Raw genomic sequence first — 18,766 nt, forward strand, 5'->3', positions numbered from 1 at the left:
TTTTCCGTTGCTCCGGACAACAGTGCCCGGAGATATCGGAGCTCACTCTCTTCCCCTAAAGCTCGCCTATCCTCTAGCGCTAAGCCGCCTAAAGTAGATGATCTTTAGTTAAGAGCTTAGTTAAGGCTGCCTAGAACAAGAGAAAATCAATTGTCAGTTATGATCCTTCGTAATTTCATTTTAGCGCGGCAACTACATTTGATGCACACCTCCGTACGCTGCCGAATTTATTGATCTTTACAGCCCAGAGGTCAGGTCCCGACGTTCATGCCTCCATTCTGCAAGGTACATAGTCGTATACTATCGTTACCGACCTTGGTGCAGCCTGTATGCCTGTCGACCATGTTCAAGCGCGAGGCTGAACTTTGGTCATCCTCTCCGCATTTCCAGTTCCCTTTTTTCGGTGCCCTCCACTTCAGGAAGATTGTTGACGCGAACTGACGCGTTATCCAGTGAAACCGCGATCTGGACTAATCTGTATTGGTGCAGCACGGGCGCAGGCAGTTCGTTTGAACTCGGCCATGACGCTCTATGCTCAATGAAAGCCTCAGTCGATATTACGAATGGTTACGTGAACATCTACGAGCCTTTGCCACGCGTGCTAGACGTGGTATCAGCGAAGGAGAACTTTCCGCAGTTCTATCAAGCCTGCGAGATACTCCATGCCCCCACGCTGGCATCGACTCCCGCTTGCGAAGGCAGAGAGAGACAGCTGGCGAGCGAGAGACCCAGATGGTTACAGGGAGTGGAAATCCGGTCAAAATAGGAAATTCAGAGCGCTCGAGAAGGGGAGGAGGGCGGAAGCAAAACGAACGCAGGAAGGGCCCGAACGTCAAGGAGCCATTGCTGCGTCGCTTGAGATGAATACTGTGGAAGGAGCTGCCGTGTTCCAGAAGGATCAAGAAACCGACGAGTGGTACAAGTACCAACCCCCGCCTCTCGTTGACACTGTAGAGGCTGCGATAAAGAGAAAGATAAGGCGGCGGATGAGGAGGATGGACATATGTGTCAACCTGAGCCTAGTCAGGGCATTGGACTTCAAAGTTCAAGAGAACATCTCAAAGAAATAGCGGACCACTTCTGGGGACGCAACTCAGCGGCCAATGATGGCATCCACGAGAAGATAGGTGTGCCCAAGAACGACCTTGTGGACGGGCAACCAACTGAGGCTGAACTCGATGACGACGATGACGAAAACGAGAATGAAAACGAGAGCGACAACGAAGACACTCTTATGGCTCTCCAGACAATGATCCCTGCTCCCACTCAGCATACAGACCGGGTGGACCTTGAGAATCCATTCAATGCAAAGAGTCCTCCGAAGCGAACTAGGGACGCATGCGACATTGCCGAAGAGCGACACACAGAGCCAAGTAAGCGTCAAAGGCTTGCAGAAAGTGCGAAAAGATCAGACGGTACCGACGTGAATGGGAAGGTAACCGCTAATGGCAACATTGCTGCTGAGCTCGGCGGGAACAAAGTCGTTTCTGCTGAATTTGCAAGGGGTTCTGAAATCAGAGCACGGCGTAATGCCAATGGCGACTGGCCATACCTGCGCAAGCTGTCGACTTTCACCAAGCTTTCTCTTTCGGAGCGATCTCAGACCCTTAGGACTTGGACGTCGGATACGGAAGATTATATCGGAAATATCCAGGCTGGTACGGTACCTGTAGCGAAAGTCCTGGATTTCTTCGATCTTGTCGATGTTCATTTGGATGCCGAATCTCAGAGGATGCTTGAGATAACTCTGACTATCGCGCAAAGTCTAGAGCATCATGTCAAAACAGGCGAGACATTTGAGAAACTGCAGCTCGAGAAAGAAGAGTTGCTAACAAGGTTTCTTCCCAGCATGATGAAGTGAGAAAGGATTTGCATGCAGACTTTTTTGGGGTTCTGGTGCAAAAGAAGACAAAGCAGGATCGCGGCTTCTCTTGGGAAATCCATGACGGTTGCAGAATTGTGGCGGAATGGCTTTCGGCAATGGGGTTATTTGAATGGAAGAATGGTACTCGGTTTGTGTGTATTCTGTTGGACCTACTTGGAAACCAAGTCCATGTGAGATGAGGGAATGCGGCATTCAACTGAAGTGAACGACAATTTCCAGCAGCTGTGAAGATGAGTTCCCTAGTTTTGACTCTCATCCACATTGATCTTGATCCCGCTCGACTGCTCGCTCACTATATTCTTTTAAGACGAATGTCTGGTGTCAGACGGTATTTCGTTCGCATCGTCCTAGGCGGTTGTTTGCTTGTCGTCGACCTCGTCTTCCTAACGGCATGCCAACTATCGTGTCCTCCCTCCCCTTGAACGTTCCGGAGGGCATCCCAAATTCATGGTCGCGACACCCGACTGTTTCCCACCTCCACATATCCGAATCCCTGACCCGTTTCATGTCCGTCGAATCCGGAGCTCGCTAGGTCTTCAACATGCGGTGGTCCCGAGGGAGGTCCCTAGTTTTAAGGCATGCGACAAGTCCCTCTCACGGAAGAATGGAAAAAGCAAGATGGACTGGACGTGAAACTACAAATCAGCTTGGTCTCAAACCCCAATGGTTTTCTAAGAACGCAATCGTTGAAGTCGAGGAAGATGAAGGCTTAATATTTCGGACAGATAAAGAGGCAATGGCCCATGATCTGGACACGCGAGGGCAGAAAGAGGACATTCGCAAGCTGCAAGCTTACCCTCCATACGTCGAACTCACTAAACCCTCAGGACTTATGATCAAAGGCAGCACCTGCAAGCTCGTCATGCAATTGCACGAGGAGGATCTTTCAGCCTCCAAGATATCGCGCAAAGTTGCTCGAAAAACCAAGACGGATTATCATTCCGCAAACGAGGTTGGAGAGCTGATCCAAACTTGTACCTCCTTGGGGCTCGACGGCTCTTCGCCGCTAGCCACAGAATACTGGGAGAACGAACCAATCGAAGGCTGGTGGCTCAAGGAAGAGAGTTACTGTGAAGACTTGAGGCGGCAGCTGCCAGTGTCAGAGGATATTTGTGGATATGATTGCAACAATGGATGGTGGAAGAACAAACAAAAGCAGGAATACCGGGATTGGGACCGCTTTGGCGACAGGTCAATTGGTCCAGAGAGTCAGAGGCGAAGTTCCACAAGTCCTGGAAGTGTCCGGAAGTCTCATAAATGACAATGAAGGAGGTGAACGGAGTTGGGACAAGACAGACAAATGGTGAATCAGTAATGGTAATGAACGTGAGATGGACCAACCCTGGGGAGTCACCATGATCATGGGGGACCATTCATGAGCCAGTTGTCCGCTGCTCGCTCTGAAGCGCACGAGGCCGATGAACTTGTGGCCATGAAAATGACGAGTACCTCCTGTAGGCTGCGTGCTTACTGTCCCAAATGTGGTTGACAGGAAATATTGGGTGAGAGCGGGTCAGGCGTCAGCGCTCTCCGAACTGAAAACAATCAACCCACAATCATCCTCGGATGACGGCAGACAATATGATTCGCAAGAGGTGGACGTCAATATCTCACTGCTGACCCTTCCACTGCTCGTATCGAGGGACTTTTCGAAGGATGGAGCACCGAATCAGGCATGCCCCATTCAACACCAGATACCCTGGAAGATGCAAGCAACATCGTCCGGCTCAAAGCATGGCTGCTACAGTCTTCCAGGGCACGACAGAAACGTGTTGTGGCATAGCAGATCTGGTTGCTTCGATATATGGACGTAGGGACTCGTGCAGAGTAGAAGGACCAAGACGAGTCGTTGTTGAAGAAGGAAAGAATAGAGTTGCGGACTTGGATGAAAGTGACTTGGCGCAGAAACTCCGCAGAAAGATCACCCACCAAATCATGCGGAAGACAGCGAGATAGCCCCATCATCCCATCATCGAGTTCCATCCTCCGCGAGATCCATCTCATCGGACTTTGGACCCAATCATTGTCGTTGCGGGCCTGTCGCTTCTATCCTCGCCACCAATCAGTCCGAGCCCACTGAAGCACACGAGGTGTCCCTCATCCGGCTGCAGCGGGCTGCGCAAAGCCTGGACTTTTCCCTTTTACATACTCAGCTCCTTTCTTTGCAATGCGCTCACTATGGCCCGCCTTCCTTTACCTCTCTGACATGGACTGATCAACATCCTGGTCGCTCTTCGCATCTCGTGAGGACGGGCGCTCGGGTCCTGCAACTGGAGCCATCAAGATGAATCCTCACGATGTCCAGATGCATGACATCGCCCACGATCGCCCCCAAACCTCCATATCCCCGCCTTCGCGAAACCCTCTCCATCCCTCGGTCGTAGAACAACTCGATCCTGCCTTTGTCAAATTATACAATACATATATCGCCAATGGCCCCCCCATGTCCACAGACCTAAATGTCGTCCGTCAGAACTTCTCGGCGTTATATTCCTACGCGAGTGCCCCAGCGACCGGCGTCGGTGGTATTGGAGAGACTCAAGTACCAGGATGGGACAAATACCCAGGAGATGTCAACGTGCGAGTCTATGTACCGCCTGGGGAAGAGCCCGGACAGCGCAAGGTATGGCCTGTGCACTTTAATTTTCATGGTGGAGGTAAGGCATTCCCTCTTGCAGCATGACGGGCTCGCTGACAAGAACAGGCTGGGCTGTTGGTGATCTGGAAACCGATGCCCATATTTGCCATCATATATGCGCTTCTGTCCCATGCTGTGTTATCGATATCGAGTATCGCTTGATCCCCGAGTATCCTTTCCCGGTCGGCATAATGGACGGTATGTCCGCCGTTGCGCATATCCTTGGGAACCACAAGACATTCTCAATCGACCCTGACAACATAACCCTTGGTGGACAGTCGTCTGGAGCTACGATAGCTCTGATACTCAACCACCTCTACCGAGATGCCGGATTTGGTGACAAAGTCAAGGGCGTTATCGTTGGAACGCCGACCATCAGTGATGTGAGGAAATACGCCACGCCAGAGATGAGCCCCTGGCCTAGTATGCGAGAGGCTGAATTCGCGCCCCTACTCAATTGGGAGAAACTGAAGTGGTTCGACACTTTCAAATGGATATCCTTGTCAAGTCAGCACCAGACAAAGCCGAAGGAACAGAAGCGAGATATTTCGTGGTTCGCCGATGCTATGAACGCGCCGAACTTCAGGAATCTGGCTCCTTTGACTTATCTTGCTACGGCAGAAGTCGATCCCCTACGCGACGAAGCTGAAGCATATGCGAAAAAGATCGAAGAGGGAGGCAATCAAGTCACTGTGAGGAGATTCAAAGGTGTACCGCATCACTTCATGCATATGGATCGACTGCTTTTCCAAGGGCGAGAATATGTCCAGGATGTCATTGCGCATATTCGACAGTGCTTGTATCCTCCTCCTCCGCCACCGACTACCACTCCACCTTCGACCTGAGGCATGAAAGACGCATTGAGAAAGCTTGAGTGCATGCTGAATGCATGATACGACTCCGCGACTTTTGAGGGCAATGGACAACATCAAAGTCTTATTGAGATGGTTTCTTCCTGAGACGGCCCCAAGCAATCCGACCGAAGGATTTCTGGGTGCGTCAGAGGCATGCATATGTACCCTTGCGCAACCTCGCTGAGGCCTAGGAACGCCGAGGCCACTACAGTAATAAATTCGGAGTCAGCGATCGTGCGGCTCCCCGCCACGATGCGGGATTGAGGTTTAACCCTGGATGCTAACGATACCTGCTTGTGGCGATCACGACGTGTTTGCTGCACGGTACAGTCTTCTCGCAAGCTCAAGGTGGCACGTTCGGGAAGAGCGCACTAAGCCGAAGCAAGGAGCAACCTAGGAAGGTCTGGTGTACCGTGAAGAAGGTGCTCTACGACATACCGCATACTCCATCACGGGAGTCAGACTATACTTCTGCGATCTTCTCGTTTCCAAGTGTAAATATGTTGACGCGGTACGCCATTTCAAAATTGGTCATGGTACAGGTATGGGTTTGCCATCTGAGTCGATCATATATCTTCGAGAAGAACCAGGCATTGCTAGAGTCCTTGCAGGTTCTGGAATGCCGTAAAGTGAGAAACCAAGCAAGTGGTGGATGGCGACGGTTTTGTTAGGTTGGATTCCGATTCGACTTATTTTGTTGAGTACTGTACGTTTGAGCTTGGGGGCTTCGAATTCATTCTGGACGTATGCTTAGAGATATGACTCGTCCTCCTGTCTTCAAGATTGAGCGGATGTAATCTACCTATTGGGTAGTTGTGCTAGTAGCATCCATCATTCGGCCAGCCTCGTGCGGGGAGACCAATCAATTTCTCCACAGCGCGACGCGTCTCGACGCGTACAGGGCGAGCACGACAAACGTTAATTGATTCGTTCCATCTTTATCCCTACACATCTGCGTCGCTATTTGCACCTCTCCAAAGCAGACCAGACAAGCACAAGTCGAGATGCCGGATCGCCCTCCTTTTCCTGGGCGTCCTGCTCAACCTCCCGGTCCTACCTACCTACAGTATTCGCCGGACGGCCAAAGACTTATTGTTGCGGGTGTGGGAAACTTCGCTCGATCCTTCAGAACCGGCGATAATGGCGAGCCCGATCTGCTGCCCGAGACCCATGAGGAGACCTATGCTGTGGCTTCAGGAGTATGAGCGGTTCGGAGTGAGAGTATAGCAAACTGGATGGCTGACTGCCTGCTAGAACGACTACGTAATACTCGGGTGCGAAGACGGAACTGTATGCGAATACGCTGTACCCTCGGGAGACCTGAAGCAGATTCTTGTCAGAACCACATTGCCTATCAGAGATGTCGCTCTGTCTCCTGATGAGCAATGGATTGCAGTGTCCAGCGAGTAAGTCGACCACGTCCTGCCACGAGACATATCTGACTCTCGCAGTGAAGTCGAGATCAAACTGGTCAATCGCCGCAATATTGAGGATATCTTCGTCCTCCGCGAACACCCCAAACCCATCAAACACTTGACGTACGATCCTTCCGGCGCGTACCTTGCTGCGTCATGTACGAATGGCGTTATCTACATCTACTCAACGACGACCCCGGAACCCTCCCTATTCAGAACAGTAGACGGAGTCATAAATCGACTGGAGACAGCAGAAACCACCACTTCAAGATGTGTATGGCACCCAGATGGAAGAGCTTTCGCTTGTGCGACACCGACAAGAGACATCCAAATCGTCTCGGTTGAAGACGGAGCCCACCAGCGAGTCTTCTCCGGAGCACACAACGGAGACATAACCTCCCTGGCCTGGTCACCTAATGGAGCATTGTTGGCTAGTGCCGGCGCAGATGACCAACTCGTTATATGGGAGACCAAGACTCAAGCCATGTTGAAACGATTCAATTACGAAAGAATCATCAACCTTGCCTGGCAGAGCACTGGCGAGAACATTTTCAACTGGACAACCTCTCAGGGCGAGCTGTTCATAATCCCGGAATTCCTGAAAGATGAAGCACATGTCCGACTACTTAAAAGCCCGAAAGTCAGAGCACCCTTCTTCCATGACCCCTTAGACGACAAGGCCGCAGTCGCTAACGGTCGTAAACCGCTCGTCAACGGCCAGGGCAAGCGAGCTGGTACCCCAGATAGTCTAGACGAGCTCCTCGGGCCAGAGGACGAGTACGACTGGATTGAGGATGACGATGGCGCCGGCTACATCAACGAAAACGGGAAACGAACGAACGGCCACCTCGGACAGGCCAACGGCCATGCCATGAAACGCAACAAGCAGGAACTGTGGCAACCACACATCCACAAGCCATTCCAGCCGGGTGCCACCCCTTGGCGAGGAAACCGGAAATACTTGTGCCTCAATTTGATTGGATTCGTCTGGACGGTCGACCAGGACACCCATAACACAGTTAGTGTCGAGTTCTACGACCGAGAGGTGTACCGTGACTTCCACTTCACCGACCCCTTCCTCTATGATAAGGCCTGCTTGAACGAGAACGGCACGCTCTTCTCATGTGCCTCGAAGGATGGCCAGCCTGCAATGATCTTCTACCGACCGCATGAGACTTGGACGACTCGCTCAGATTCGCGCATCAGCCTACCGGACGGAGAAGAGGCAACGTGCATTGCGCTTAGTAGTCGTTACATCGTGGCTGTCACGAACAAGCATTATGTGCGTGTGTGGACGCTGTTTGGCACGCCTGTCCGGCTGTGGCGCATGAAAAGTTCTCCCTCTGTGACTTGTGCTGCATGGGGAGACTTCGTCATGACAGTCGGGAATGGGCCTGTCGGTGCGGATGGATGTACGCGATTGATGTACAGTATTGATGACGTGCGGCGGGACGAGAATTGCCAGAATGAAGATTTTGTCGCGCTGGGTACGTTGCCGGCAGATTCGACTGAAGAGGAAGTCAGTTTGAAGACTCTGTTCTGGAGCGATGTGGGCGACCCGTGCGTCTACGATAGTAATGGTGTCTTGTTGACGTTGCTGCATTGGCGAACGCCGGGGCAGGCGAAGTGGGTGCCATTACTAGATACCAGATTGCTGGACAGACTGAAGAACGGGAAGAAGGAGGAGACATACTGGCCTGTCGCTGTGGCGGCGGAGAAGTTCCATTGTATCATTCTCAAGGGTGGGGATAAAAGTCCGTATTTCCCACGGCCGTTGCTAACGGAGTTTGACTTTCAAATTCCTGTGTCAAGGCCCGTGGAGAAGGGTGACGAGGATGAAGAAGAGACCAGCGCTGAGGCCGTGGTGAGGTTAGAGGAGGCTTTCGTGCGGTCCTCGACGCTGTTGGGATTGGTGGATGATTTGGTCCAAGGGCTGGGTGACCGGGCAGGTCACGCCCAGAAGACCGAGGTCATAAAGAGGGAGATTGATGTGGATAAGATTCTGCTGCAGTTGCTGGCAGTGGAGTGTCGCGAGGGTGAGGACAGGGGGATGAAAGCACTGGAGATTGTAGGCTTGTTGAGGGACAGGAGTGGGAAGATGCTCGAGGCTGCGGCCAAGGTAGCTGGTCGATGGAATAGGACGGTACTGGAGGATAAGATTAGAGATTATGCTGAGAGGAGGTTGATGGGTATGGAGGAGGATTGCTGAATCTGCCTCGGAGATGCTGGCTCTGATGGAGTTGCTGTACTTGGACAGGATGCTGCTACACGGTCACGGAAGCGACGAGTCTCAGGTAATAGTGGGTTGGGTAAAGGCCAAGATTAACGATTGCACGCTTGAAGGAATGTTCGTTCATGCTTGTATACAAAGTTCATGCAATGCTCCACATACCTTCCAGTTCCAAGGCTTCATGATATTACATTATGATCTCATCTGATCGTAGCTGCGACGCTGCTCAAAACGCCTTCCAATTCTTCAAATCCCCCATCAAAAAGATATCTGACCCGATATATCGTACAACGGCGGTCTTAACCGTCAGGTCAAGCGTCCCGGACGTCATAACCAGATGCCATGCAAACTGTTAATACGAAACACATGCTTCAACACTGCTCCTGAAGAACCATGTACCCTCCCAATCCAGCGAACACCAGACTAGCGACAAGATGAGACATGGCTGACCCCTTGCTCCCTTGACGATGACATATGACGGTATCACCTGCCATGCTGACGAGGTTACACAGTAACAGAACGCCTGTCGTGCGGGTGTCATTGAGTAGGTCGCATGCCAGTATGGAAAGGCCGAGAGCGATGTTGCGCACACCGACAAAGGCTACGAAGGGGTTGACTTCAGTCTCGAGCCGGTAATGGTGAGATTCTGAAGGTGATAGAGGATCAGGTACGTGCTTTGATTCAGATCGTGTCTGCTTTTCTAGTGACGGCTTCCGGTCGTGTTGATGGGATTGCCATGCTGGGGACTGTAAGGGGGACGACGGGAGGCCGAAGGATGTTGCAAAGTCGGCAGGTTTCAACAGCGAGCGGACACTGGCGGCAGTAGAGATCAGACCAACGAAGACGGTTGCCAGATGGGCGATGTAGGGAAGGACAGTCAGGGGATTCATCGTGGTGGTAGACCTGGCGGCTGTGCTGTTAAGATGGGGATGTGCGGTGCTGATTTTGTGTATTTCCGTCTTCTTCAGGCTGGTGATGAAGAAGATGACATGGCAGAGGTATTGGAGGGCGAGAAGTGTATATGAAGAGATTACCTGCCATCCGGGTACAGACCGGAGTCATAGGAGATATCTGATACTGTGGATATGTCGGCACGTTTGATGATCGTCTTCCGGCATATGGATCATATCGTCATACATACCATACCGTTGAATGGACGGGGTTCAGACCAGGCTCCATTGTGAGATGCAAAGTCCGAGTCCCCAAGTACAAGCGTGGCCAGATGGCCACGTAGTTGTGCTCGGGACGGCGGAAATATTGAGGGCTGTGCTTACAAGCGAGTTCGAGCGTAGTTCGACATCGTAATCGTCCTCAGTTGTTAATAGGCTCCCATGATATGGAATCTTTGATGAGACAGGGAAAAGTGTATAAGGTACTGCCTCAATGTGAGTTGCAGTGTGGATCAAATACACGACTGCGGAGCGTTGATGATGTTGATGATGGGGATAAGCGGTGGTCTGACAGGGATTATAAAGAGTGCAGCTCCTTGTATAAGGCCTGAGGTGCGTGGATGGTTGAACAATGCCAGCTGTCAGACAAGGGCTGGTGAGGCTGCTTTAATTAGAAAGGGAAAGTGCACCGCGGATCATTTGGGCTTGTTTTTCCTTGGATTTTCCTTATGTCAACGACATCCATCATCATCATCCATCATCATCATCCACCATCCCAATACATTCCTTGGTCCTTTTCATGTGTGTACAACAGCCATAGGGCTTGTTACGCGTGTGCTATTGACTTTTTCATCTCACAAGATGGTCGTCTTTGTTGCCTTGCAAGGTGTCTGGTGTCTGGTGTCTGGGGGTGAAAAACAAGGTGTGAAGCACACGGACCAAAGATAGAGGACCGACAAAATCCAACCGGGGCGACCGCTCTCTGTCAACCCCAATGGCGACAACGATGGCTGTGACTGTCGCCATTGACTCTTTGTCAACTTATGTCAGGACAAGCAGCTTAAGGTGTCCGAGATCTGCTTCACTGTGACGACCACAACTCTTGGTGGTCCCGTGATGTTCGAATCGCGCCAGAAACTCAGATATCACAACGTTCTTGTCACACAATGCAGTGTCTGCGTAATGCTAGTCAGATCTCGGATAGTATATGAAGCCAAACGACTGCCTATGAGCATACTGAGTCTCATATCACCTTGGCCGCATCCATATATCACAAAGGATGACTCCTTTATTCCTCCAGACTGGCCGTGCTGCTTCTTGCTGTGCCACAGCGGTTCGAACCGCGCCCACAGCGACTTTTTCATCCCCATCACTCACTGTGCGCTTCTGCTCACAGTTCACGCTATTCATACTATGCACATCTTCACTTCGCCAAGCGGCGTCATTTGCCCAATGGGCGTTGGCAGATTCTCTTCATTTCACTCTCTAGCGCCTCTATCTCTTCAAACGTTGACGCTGATATATCAAAGTTGCAGGATTCTGATTTAAATTGCCTGTGTTGAGGAGCCCGTGGCCACTGAAAGTTGTTCCCGACTCTAACCTGTGGCCCTCTGATGAGGACCGCAGGGGATGAGTACGTAAGCCCGAAGGATGAAGTCGAGGTAGTACCTGCCATTTGCCAGATGGCAGCTCGTGATGGAAGACGTTTCTTATCCCATGCGCTAGGGATACGGCGGCAGGTGGCTGTGGGATACTTGACCGTTGCAGGACCTTACCCAGAGGTTATGAGCCCGGTCCGGGGCGAGAGATGTTTGGGCCAATTCCCAGATAGAGCTCGTCCTTCTGGCCGGACTACCATAGGAGCAGCGCTCCTCACTTTTTTCCTTTCTTTTTGGCTCGTTTCCTTACCTTGTGTCATGGTAGACTGGATTTCGCAAGATATAACTCGATTCGGCCAACAGCGAGTCTGCTCTTCACAGCTTCTCGGAGTGCTCGACTATCTAAGCCATCCCGACCTCGAGCCATGAGCGCGACATCACCAACTGGTTCCCTGCTCGTCCAAGGTAGGTCGGGAAATTTTTGACGGTTGACACTGCTGCTTCCTCGCGGGCGTCTTATTACTGGCCTCTTTTTGCATTTCTGCCTTGACTCTCTTTCCGACAGCCTTGATCAGATCTACACCCAGCAGCTCTTGTCCTGCTAGGACTTCTCCTCGTAGGCTAGATCCAGGTCTCACATAACTAATAGCCTCATTTATCCCCGTACTTCCGGACCAACCCTTTCAACAAGCCCATGGCGCCGCTCTTATATCCACCACCAAAGATTGCCCAATGATTCAGATGATGATAACTCTCATACAATTTCACACGATCCTCATACTCGCCCTCAGGCTCTGTCTTCGGCACGATAGCGTGATACTCCTTCCAAAAGCCCGCTCCAAACCCACCGAACATATGCATGATCCCAAAGTCGTACTCATTGTGCGCGTAGCAAGCCGCGGGATCGTACACTACGTCCTCCATGCTTCCCGCCTCATTCCCCGACATGCCCTCCTCATCCCTCCCAACAAAGCATCCTCGGCTCTTGTTCCCGGACCACAAGTCCCCGTGCACAACGACTGGCGTGATCCCGTCTTTGCCGCCGAGATGGCCCTCGCCCAGGAGCTTCGGCACAACTTCAGCGACCGTACGTTCCACCGTCCGTCGCAGGTCCGGGTCCCGTCCGTTATTGGCTTCGCCGCGCTCGAGGATGGCGAGGAGGCGCTTGTTCGCGAAGAAGTCGGCCCATGAAGCGCTAAATTCGTTGTTCTGTGGCGTATCGCCGCAGCACGTAGGCACCGGGAATCCAAACTGCGGAGCGTCGTACCCAGACGGTATTGGCGCGGGCGTCGAGTGCAATTTCGCGAGTTTCTGGGCCAGGCTCATCCCGCTTCCTTTGGAATTGGAACTGCCTCGTGTTCGCGACAGACCGCCGCCGCCGCCGAGTTCCATAAATTCTGTGGCGAGGAAGTAGCCACCTTTGTCCAGCTGTCCCCAGGCGAAGGACTTGGGACACAAGCTAGGCACCGCGTCGTGGATGGCGTTGAGCGAGGCGTGTTCACCTTCGAACATGGTGGCGGCACCGGGCGAGGAGGACATCTTGACGAAGACCGACGTCGTGGGAGTGGTGATGCGGAATGTCGACGAGAAGCCCGAGCCGCCATGTGTTGAAATTTTCGAGGCCGAGTCGAGGGTCAAGGCTCGGAGGATAGCTGGATCTATTGATGAAGGCATTTCGGACTTTTTCAGGTACAGAACAGAAAAAATGGCCCAATGGACGGCAGTAGTAAGGCTGGACACTATCAATATAGGAGGAGTTCACATCTTGTTGACCGATATGTAGAAGATCCAACCGTGGCATGATGCATATTAAAAGCTTTAGAAGCCCTTGAGATGCTATGATCTGATGTTGCGCTTGAATGACGTAATGCAAGGCTCGGTACATTGTTTGGCCATCATTTGCAAGTCACAGTCTCGCCGTGCTACAGATCCCAGGTATTACTTCGATCTGTCGGAGACTCTGACTTCGATACACCGAGCGACAAGTGGAAGAAGGTCTCTCCTTGTCGCTTGAGGGAACATAATCTTCCCTGCGAGCTGTCGAACCCACGGTGATAAAAGGCCCCTAACGTAAAACGCCTCCGCTAGCAGTTCAAGAACACATCAATACCGGGCTCCTCCAAGCCTACCGTCGTCCTTTGCCAGTATCCTTGGGTTTCGCTTCAACATCACTGTTTACAGCACTACCGGTACCACTGTCCGTTCCTGCCAGTCTCTTCTTCGCCCGCAATGTTTGACCTTGCCCTTGGAATCGCGGCTTGACCTCATCGCCCGTCACAGGCTCGCCACTCTCATCTTTCTTGCGCAATGGCTTCAATTCATAGCCAAAGAACAGTTTTCCAGGCGGCAGTCTCAATGGTTGCGGGCCGTTCGTGCGGCGGGACGCAAGCTGCTTCGGCTCATTTGTAGACATGCCCCCGACTGGCGTCGATGAACTGGGCGTTGGCGCTTTCGAGCTCTTTTTGGAGCTTAGCTTGTGTCCAGTTGAAAGAAAATGCGATGAGACAGCCTTAGCACCGGCTGCAGCGCTGGTCGATGTCGGTGCTATGCTCTCGTAATTGATCGATTGTGCCATGGTGCCTTGGAAATGGAGTGGGCCCCCACGAGGTTTGCCAACACCGCTTCTCGGCGTGCTGGTGCCACTGGTTCGCTCGGGCGGTACGTAGCCAACAGGTGTGGCAAAGTCGACCTCCAAATCCGTTTCCATGGTCACGATAGCATGAGCGTCTGTGTCCGGCTTGATTTCCAGCACAGCAATATCGTATGTTTGATCATTATATTCAAAGGTAAAGACGTCGCCTTTGCTCAGGCAAGCGAAGTTTCGAAACGCATTCTCAAGGACAGCCCGAGGATCGGAGATATCGAGGAAGGCAGGTGATTGAGGCTGGAGTTTGATGAATTTTCCAGGAGGCAGGTCGGTAGATCGGATCTGAAGCAGGTCACCAGGATCGAGTTCGAGAGTTTTCATCAACTGCGCCCAGCATTAGCATCTTGTATCTTCTGGTGGAAGGATTCTGCCAGTACCCATTGTGGCAGATATATTCTTCCTTCCTCAGCAACAAATTCCAGAACACCTGCATGTGTAGTCCTGCCAGCATTGCCGTTGATCAGCTCGAAAAGCATAGGATATGAAATGTGAAGTCTTGTGAGCTTGTCAAGTGCTGAAGGTGGTAGGAACACCTTGCCGCCATAGTTGACGTTCTTCCTGTCGGGACCACTCATCATGACAACGGGGTAGCATCTGTAGTATTCGTCAAAGCGCCTCATGGACATGCCGACCGGAGGGGCGCCGCGCATGAAGGATGGGAAGCCCATCATGTCGCCTTGATAATATGACTGGAATTGTCAGCGAGTCCCTTTGCGAAGTCAGCGGAAGAGTCACCATTTTGGCTATACTAGCCCGTAGACGCGGTGCAAAGGAGTATCTAAGAGGCCCGCGAGACGTCGAGTCGATGTGATGGTTCCGTGGTGATGACTGCGGAAGATGACTGCCTAGGTATGGAGGACTCGGTGTTGAAGAGTATTATTGAACAGACAAAGGCTAAAGTGAGTCACATTTGGTTCAGGAGATGAAGCGTAGACTTGAACAGATTGTCAGGCAGATTGAGAAGCCTTGTTAGTGAACATGTTCCATGGACGAATCCCAATCGTTGAGCGAGGCTGCAATTGTGCAGGTGACAAGAGTGACGTGATTTGGAGGAGAAACTCCACACTTCACCCAGTTGGTTATACACATTATATTTTGTCTCTATCAACTTGTGACGTCCCCCAAACACTCCATTCGCAGCACTTCTGCATCCTACAGCTCCCTATCTACGAGAACTTCCACCCAGTCAGCCCTCGAATGGGCAACCCTTTCCGCCATGTCCTATAACACCACGCGCTCCAAGCGCGCCGCCGAAGACTTTGTCCGTACCCACGACCCCGACTCTTACGGCCAACCGACTAAAAAGCCACGCTTCGACGTGCGCAACCCGTCCGCCCTTGCGCCTGACGCCCCTGAAGATGATGCCATCCTCGACGCCGACGTCATCGGCACAAGAGGCCAACAAGTCCGCCGCGGCGCCGTCAACATTGACGGATACGACTCCGACAGTGACAACGACAATTTCAATGCTCGGGCTGACGCCAAATCGCGCTCCGAAAAGGCTGCTCAAAAATCCAAGCAAGAAGATGATAATGACATGTTCGCCGACCTGGAGGAGGACTTCCGCGATGGCGACGACTCGGAAGGAGATGCTGGACGACGTGGCGGGAAGAAGAAAGCCGTGCGGTTCCTCGATGAGGATGAGATTCAGGGGCAAGTACAAAACTCAAAAAGCGGTGGACATGTCTCGGCGGATTTCGGTCTGAACGCCAATGGCCACGGTAAGGGAAAAGGCCGACAAGTCGATGAGGAAGTGGAGAGCAGTAGCGAGAGCGAGGTGGATGACGAAACGCGGGCAAGTGCGGCTGAGCTGGATCCTGAGTTGGGTGCTGGAAGCAAGAAATCACATGCCCCGAAATTGGATGCTTTCAACATGCGCACAGAGCTAGAGGAGGGTCGATTCGATGAGCAAGAGAACTATGTTCGCAAAGCAGCAGACCCTGACGCCATACACGATGTCTGGCTAGAAGGAGTGTCAAAAAAACAGATGCGAAAAGCCAGAGAGGCTGCAGAGAAGCGGGAAGAGGAGCGTAGAAGGCGAGACATTGAGGACGACGCCAAATCCACGGGAGAAGTCCTAGCTCAGCTGATACCTTTCCTCGAACGAGGCGAGACAACCCTGGAAGCTCTAGCTCGACTTGGAAAGGCAAAAGAGAAAAAGCCAAAATGGCAAAACAAAAACAAGAAGAAGTCGGATGCAACGTCAAGTGAGCACGCTGACAACGATGCGGCCGAGAAAGTTCGAAAGGAAAAAGTCGAAGCCATCACTGGTGCTGCAGATATACTGCTCACTCGTGGTCAACCCGAGGTCTACGACGTCGAAAGAGAAATGCTTGTGCGCCAGTACAAGAAAGAAACAGGTGATGAATGGATTGATGCTCGTCAGCCAAATGATGATGAGGCTGATGGTGCCACCTCTAGCTCTATGGAACCAATGTGGGAATACCGCTGGACTGATACAAGAGACGGCGGCGCCGTCAACGGACCGTATGCTGCTGATACCATGAAGCAATGGAATGATGCTGGATATTTTGGTGAGGGTGTTGAATTCCGTAGAGTGGACGGTGGCGACTGGACCAGAATAGCCGAGTTCGCCTGATAATACTGTCGTCCGATATTCCGAATAATCGACTTCCTAAGCATGGAATATTCCCGTTTCAATTCGACCTTCACCATCCAACGCAGCCGCACCAGTGTGTTGAAAGGTCATGACTCGCCAATTCAGCTCTCGACGCCAGAAGAGACCGTAGCCGAGTCGGTTACTACCTTTCTCCGCAGATAGACCACCACTGCCAGGCATCTCTCGACCAAGGACGCACGATCGGAATCTAGAGTGAATCATACCCATGCCACAGCAGACGCAAGGCTCATGGGTCACGTAGATGTCCAGTCCACTGCAGAGGTAGCCTTCTTTTTGGGGACCTGACTGCTTCTCTGGCAAGGCATCATGGGGCTCAGAAATGGCAATGTTGCCCACCTGAGTGGTGAGGTCCTGAAGGGCTTTGGCGTCATCCTCATAGCGGGCTTCAATACCTGTGAGAGCTTGACCAGACGGCGTCTCACAGTATGTCGTAAGGAACTTTTTGTGGCCGCCAGCAGCGATTCGCCTGCGGAGTTCTTTGTTGGCCACCATCGCTATTGCGCGCATGACAGCGTGATATTCGGGTCTGCCTTCGGCGCGATTGGCCTTGCGAGCTCTTTGGACTGTCGGGTTGTCAGAATACCAACGGGCATCTCCAGCCACTGCAAGTACTGCGCCAGTCTCGGGATCAACGATCACAGCACCGACCGCACGTCCATGGCCCATCTCTCTAGCTTCCATGGCTGCCATCCTGGCCAGGCCCATGTACTTGTCTGCGGCCGGGACCTCAAGTTGAGATCTGACACGCTTAAGATGATGCAATGGTGGAGCATCCTGAATGACCTGTGCAGCAGGGTTGTAGATTGTTGGCCAGTATCGTTCCGTCCACAGTGCGGCTTGTTCAGCATTGAGTGGACCAAATCGAGGCACCACAGCATCGAAGCAGCGTGGGAGACCTTCGACATCGATGTGAGGCAGGAAGGTATCCCGAATCTCTTCCCATGGTACGACTGTGTTTGGAACAAGGACAAAGCTGGTCTGAAGTCCTCTTGAGTCGTAGTCGCGACGCCAGGTCAGATCTTCCGGTAGGTGAGACAAAGTGCAGACTCGTCGGAAGTGACTGAAAGATGGGTGCTTGCCGCCGTTTGGGATGATGGGCTTGACGATGCTGATGAGAAGTGTTAGCAACACATGAGACAACACGACACGAAACTTGCCTCAGTGCCTTGCTGGTCAATTTGGCCGGAATTTCAATCACGAACGCTCGTACTACGTAAGTGGTCAGTTTGCTTCTCATATGTCTGACCAAGAAAGACGACAAACATACCAAACACTTCCTCTGAACGCGTCTCATGGAGAGTCTTAAGGGGCTCAAGGAATGCCACAGGTTCCGCCATGACTGGAGAGGCTGATGAGCACTGGCTGCATGATCCTGTAGGAAACCCTTCCCGACTGACGAACAGCGATGAAGAGGATGTCTGTAAAGGAGGAAGAGATGGTGATGTTGTCCGATTGTCGTTGGGTAAATAATGTTCAATCGTGCCTGCTGAGGCAGCGCTCAATAGTAGTAAACGACGGCAAGTGCTTTGCGCCTTGAAGCGGCGAGAAAGTGCAGGTGAAGAGATTGGTGTGACCGCCTAGCAATCACACGACAAGGAACAAAAGAGGAATACTGAGTGAAAGTAAGTGAAGTCTATGTACAATGAAAAGAAGAGAGGTTCTGGGTGATGATTTGGGTCACTTCATGACTTGGTCAATGGTTGCCATCTTTTTCATATCATATTAATTCAGATCGAGTCATTGTTGGCGGGCAGTGAGAATCTTTCGGTCAAACGTTGTTCCGATCCGAACGGGACACTATGGGGAGGACTGGAAGGAACATCACAGATATCATTTTTGTCAGAATCACCGACGACCCAGAATGAGTGCAGGGAATAGCAATGGCTTTTGAAAGGAATTGCCTACCTAGTAGGTAGGTAATCGTTTGCAACCACTGTCAAGCCTGGATTCTGCAGAACCAAACTTTTC

The 18,766-nt window shown here is 52.0% G+C and overlaps 8 protein-coding genes across 8 annotated transcripts; 5 read left to right on the forward strand and 3 right to left on the reverse strand.

The window, feature by feature from the left end:
• The first annotated feature begins 245 nt into the window (after positions 1 to 245).
• On the forward strand, positions 246 to 2,161 carry PV05_06672 (uncharacterized protein). The gene has a single exon (XM_013459436.1). The coding sequence runs from the start codon at positions 1,004 to 1,006 to the stop codon at positions 1,859 to 1,861; it is 858 nt and encodes a 285-aa protein (XP_013314890.1). The 5' UTR covers positions 246 to 1,003; the 3' UTR covers positions 1,862 to 2,161.
• Positions 2,162 to 2,463: 302 nt separating this feature from the next.
• PV05_06673 (uncharacterized protein) lies at positions 2,464 to 3,146 on the forward strand (the record flags this gene model as incomplete). The annotated part of the gene is made up of 2 exons (XM_013459437.1): positions 2,464 to 2,551; positions 2,611 to 3,146. The coding sequence occupies 2 exons, from the start codon at positions 2,464 to 2,466 to the stop codon at positions 3,144 to 3,146; spliced, it is 624 nt and encodes a 207-aa protein (XP_013314891.1).
• A 735-nt stretch (positions 3,147 to 3,881) lies between these two features.
• PV05_06674 (uncharacterized protein) lies at positions 3,882 to 6,151 on the forward strand. The gene is made up of 2 exons (XM_013459438.1): positions 3,882 to 4,542; positions 4,590 to 6,151. Exons 1-2 carry the CDS (start codon positions 4,170 to 4,172, stop codon positions 5,366 to 5,368), a joined length of 1,152 nt encoding a protein of 383 aa, XP_013314892.1. The 5' UTR covers positions 3,882 to 4,169; the 3' UTR covers positions 5,369 to 6,151.
• Positions 6,152 to 6,326: 175 nt separating this feature from the next.
• On the forward strand, positions 6,327 to 9,178 carry PV05_06675 (uncharacterized protein). Its single transcript, XM_013459439.1, has 3 exons — positions 6,327 to 6,576; positions 6,632 to 6,783; positions 6,829 to 9,178. Exons 1-3 carry the CDS (start codon positions 6,382 to 6,384, stop codon positions 8,999 to 9,001), a joined length of 2,520 nt encoding a protein of 839 aa, XP_013314893.1. The 5' UTR covers positions 6,327 to 6,381; the 3' UTR covers positions 9,002 to 9,178.
• Positions 9,179 to 12,161: 2,983 nt separating this feature from the next.
• Positions 12,162 to 13,184, reverse strand: PV05_06676 (uncharacterized protein; the record flags this gene model as incomplete). Its single annotated transcript, XM_013459440.1, has 1 exon — positions 12,162 to 13,184. The coding sequence occupies one exon, from the start codon at positions 13,182 to 13,184 to the stop codon at positions 12,162 to 12,164; it is 1,023 nt and encodes a 340-aa protein (XP_013314894.1).
• A 451-nt stretch (positions 13,185 to 13,635) lies between these two features.
• On the reverse strand, positions 13,636 to 14,895 carry PV05_06677 (uncharacterized protein; the record flags this gene model as incomplete). The annotated part of the gene is made up of 3 exons (XM_013459441.1): positions 13,636 to 14,481; positions 14,535 to 14,846; positions 14,893 to 14,895. 3 exons carry the CDS (start codon positions 14,893 to 14,895, stop codon positions 13,636 to 13,638), a joined length of 1,161 nt encoding a protein of 386 aa, XP_013314895.1.
• Positions 14,896 to 15,277: 382 nt separating this feature from the next.
• On the forward strand, positions 15,278 to 18,435 carry PV05_06678 (uncharacterized protein). Its single transcript, XM_013459442.1, has one exon. The coding sequence runs from the start codon at positions 15,374 to 15,376 to the stop codon at positions 16,754 to 16,756; it is 1,383 nt and encodes a 460-aa protein (XP_013314896.1). The 5' UTR covers positions 15,278 to 15,373; the 3' UTR covers positions 16,757 to 18,435.
• PV05_06679 (uncharacterized protein) lies at positions 16,517 to 18,493 on the reverse strand. The gene is made up of 3 exons (XM_013459443.1): positions 18,066 to 18,493; positions 17,956 to 18,007; positions 16,517 to 17,906 (listed from the first exon to the last, which is right to left on the reverse strand). The coding sequence occupies exons 1-3, from the start codon at positions 18,133 to 18,135 to the stop codon at positions 16,793 to 16,795; spliced, it is 1,236 nt and encodes a 411-aa protein (XP_013314897.1). The 5' UTR covers positions 18,136 to 18,493; the 3' UTR covers positions 16,517 to 16,792.
• Between the last annotated feature and the right edge of the window lie 273 nt (positions 18,494 to 18,766).

The sequence above is a fragment of the Exophiala xenobiotica genome (assembly GCF_000835505.1).
Source record: "Exophiala xenobiotica strain CBS 118157 unplaced genomic scaffold supercont1.4, whole genome shotgun sequence".
NCBI lineage: Eukaryota > Fungi > Ascomycota > Eurotiomycetes > Chaetothyriales > Herpotrichiellaceae > Exophiala > Exophiala xenobiotica.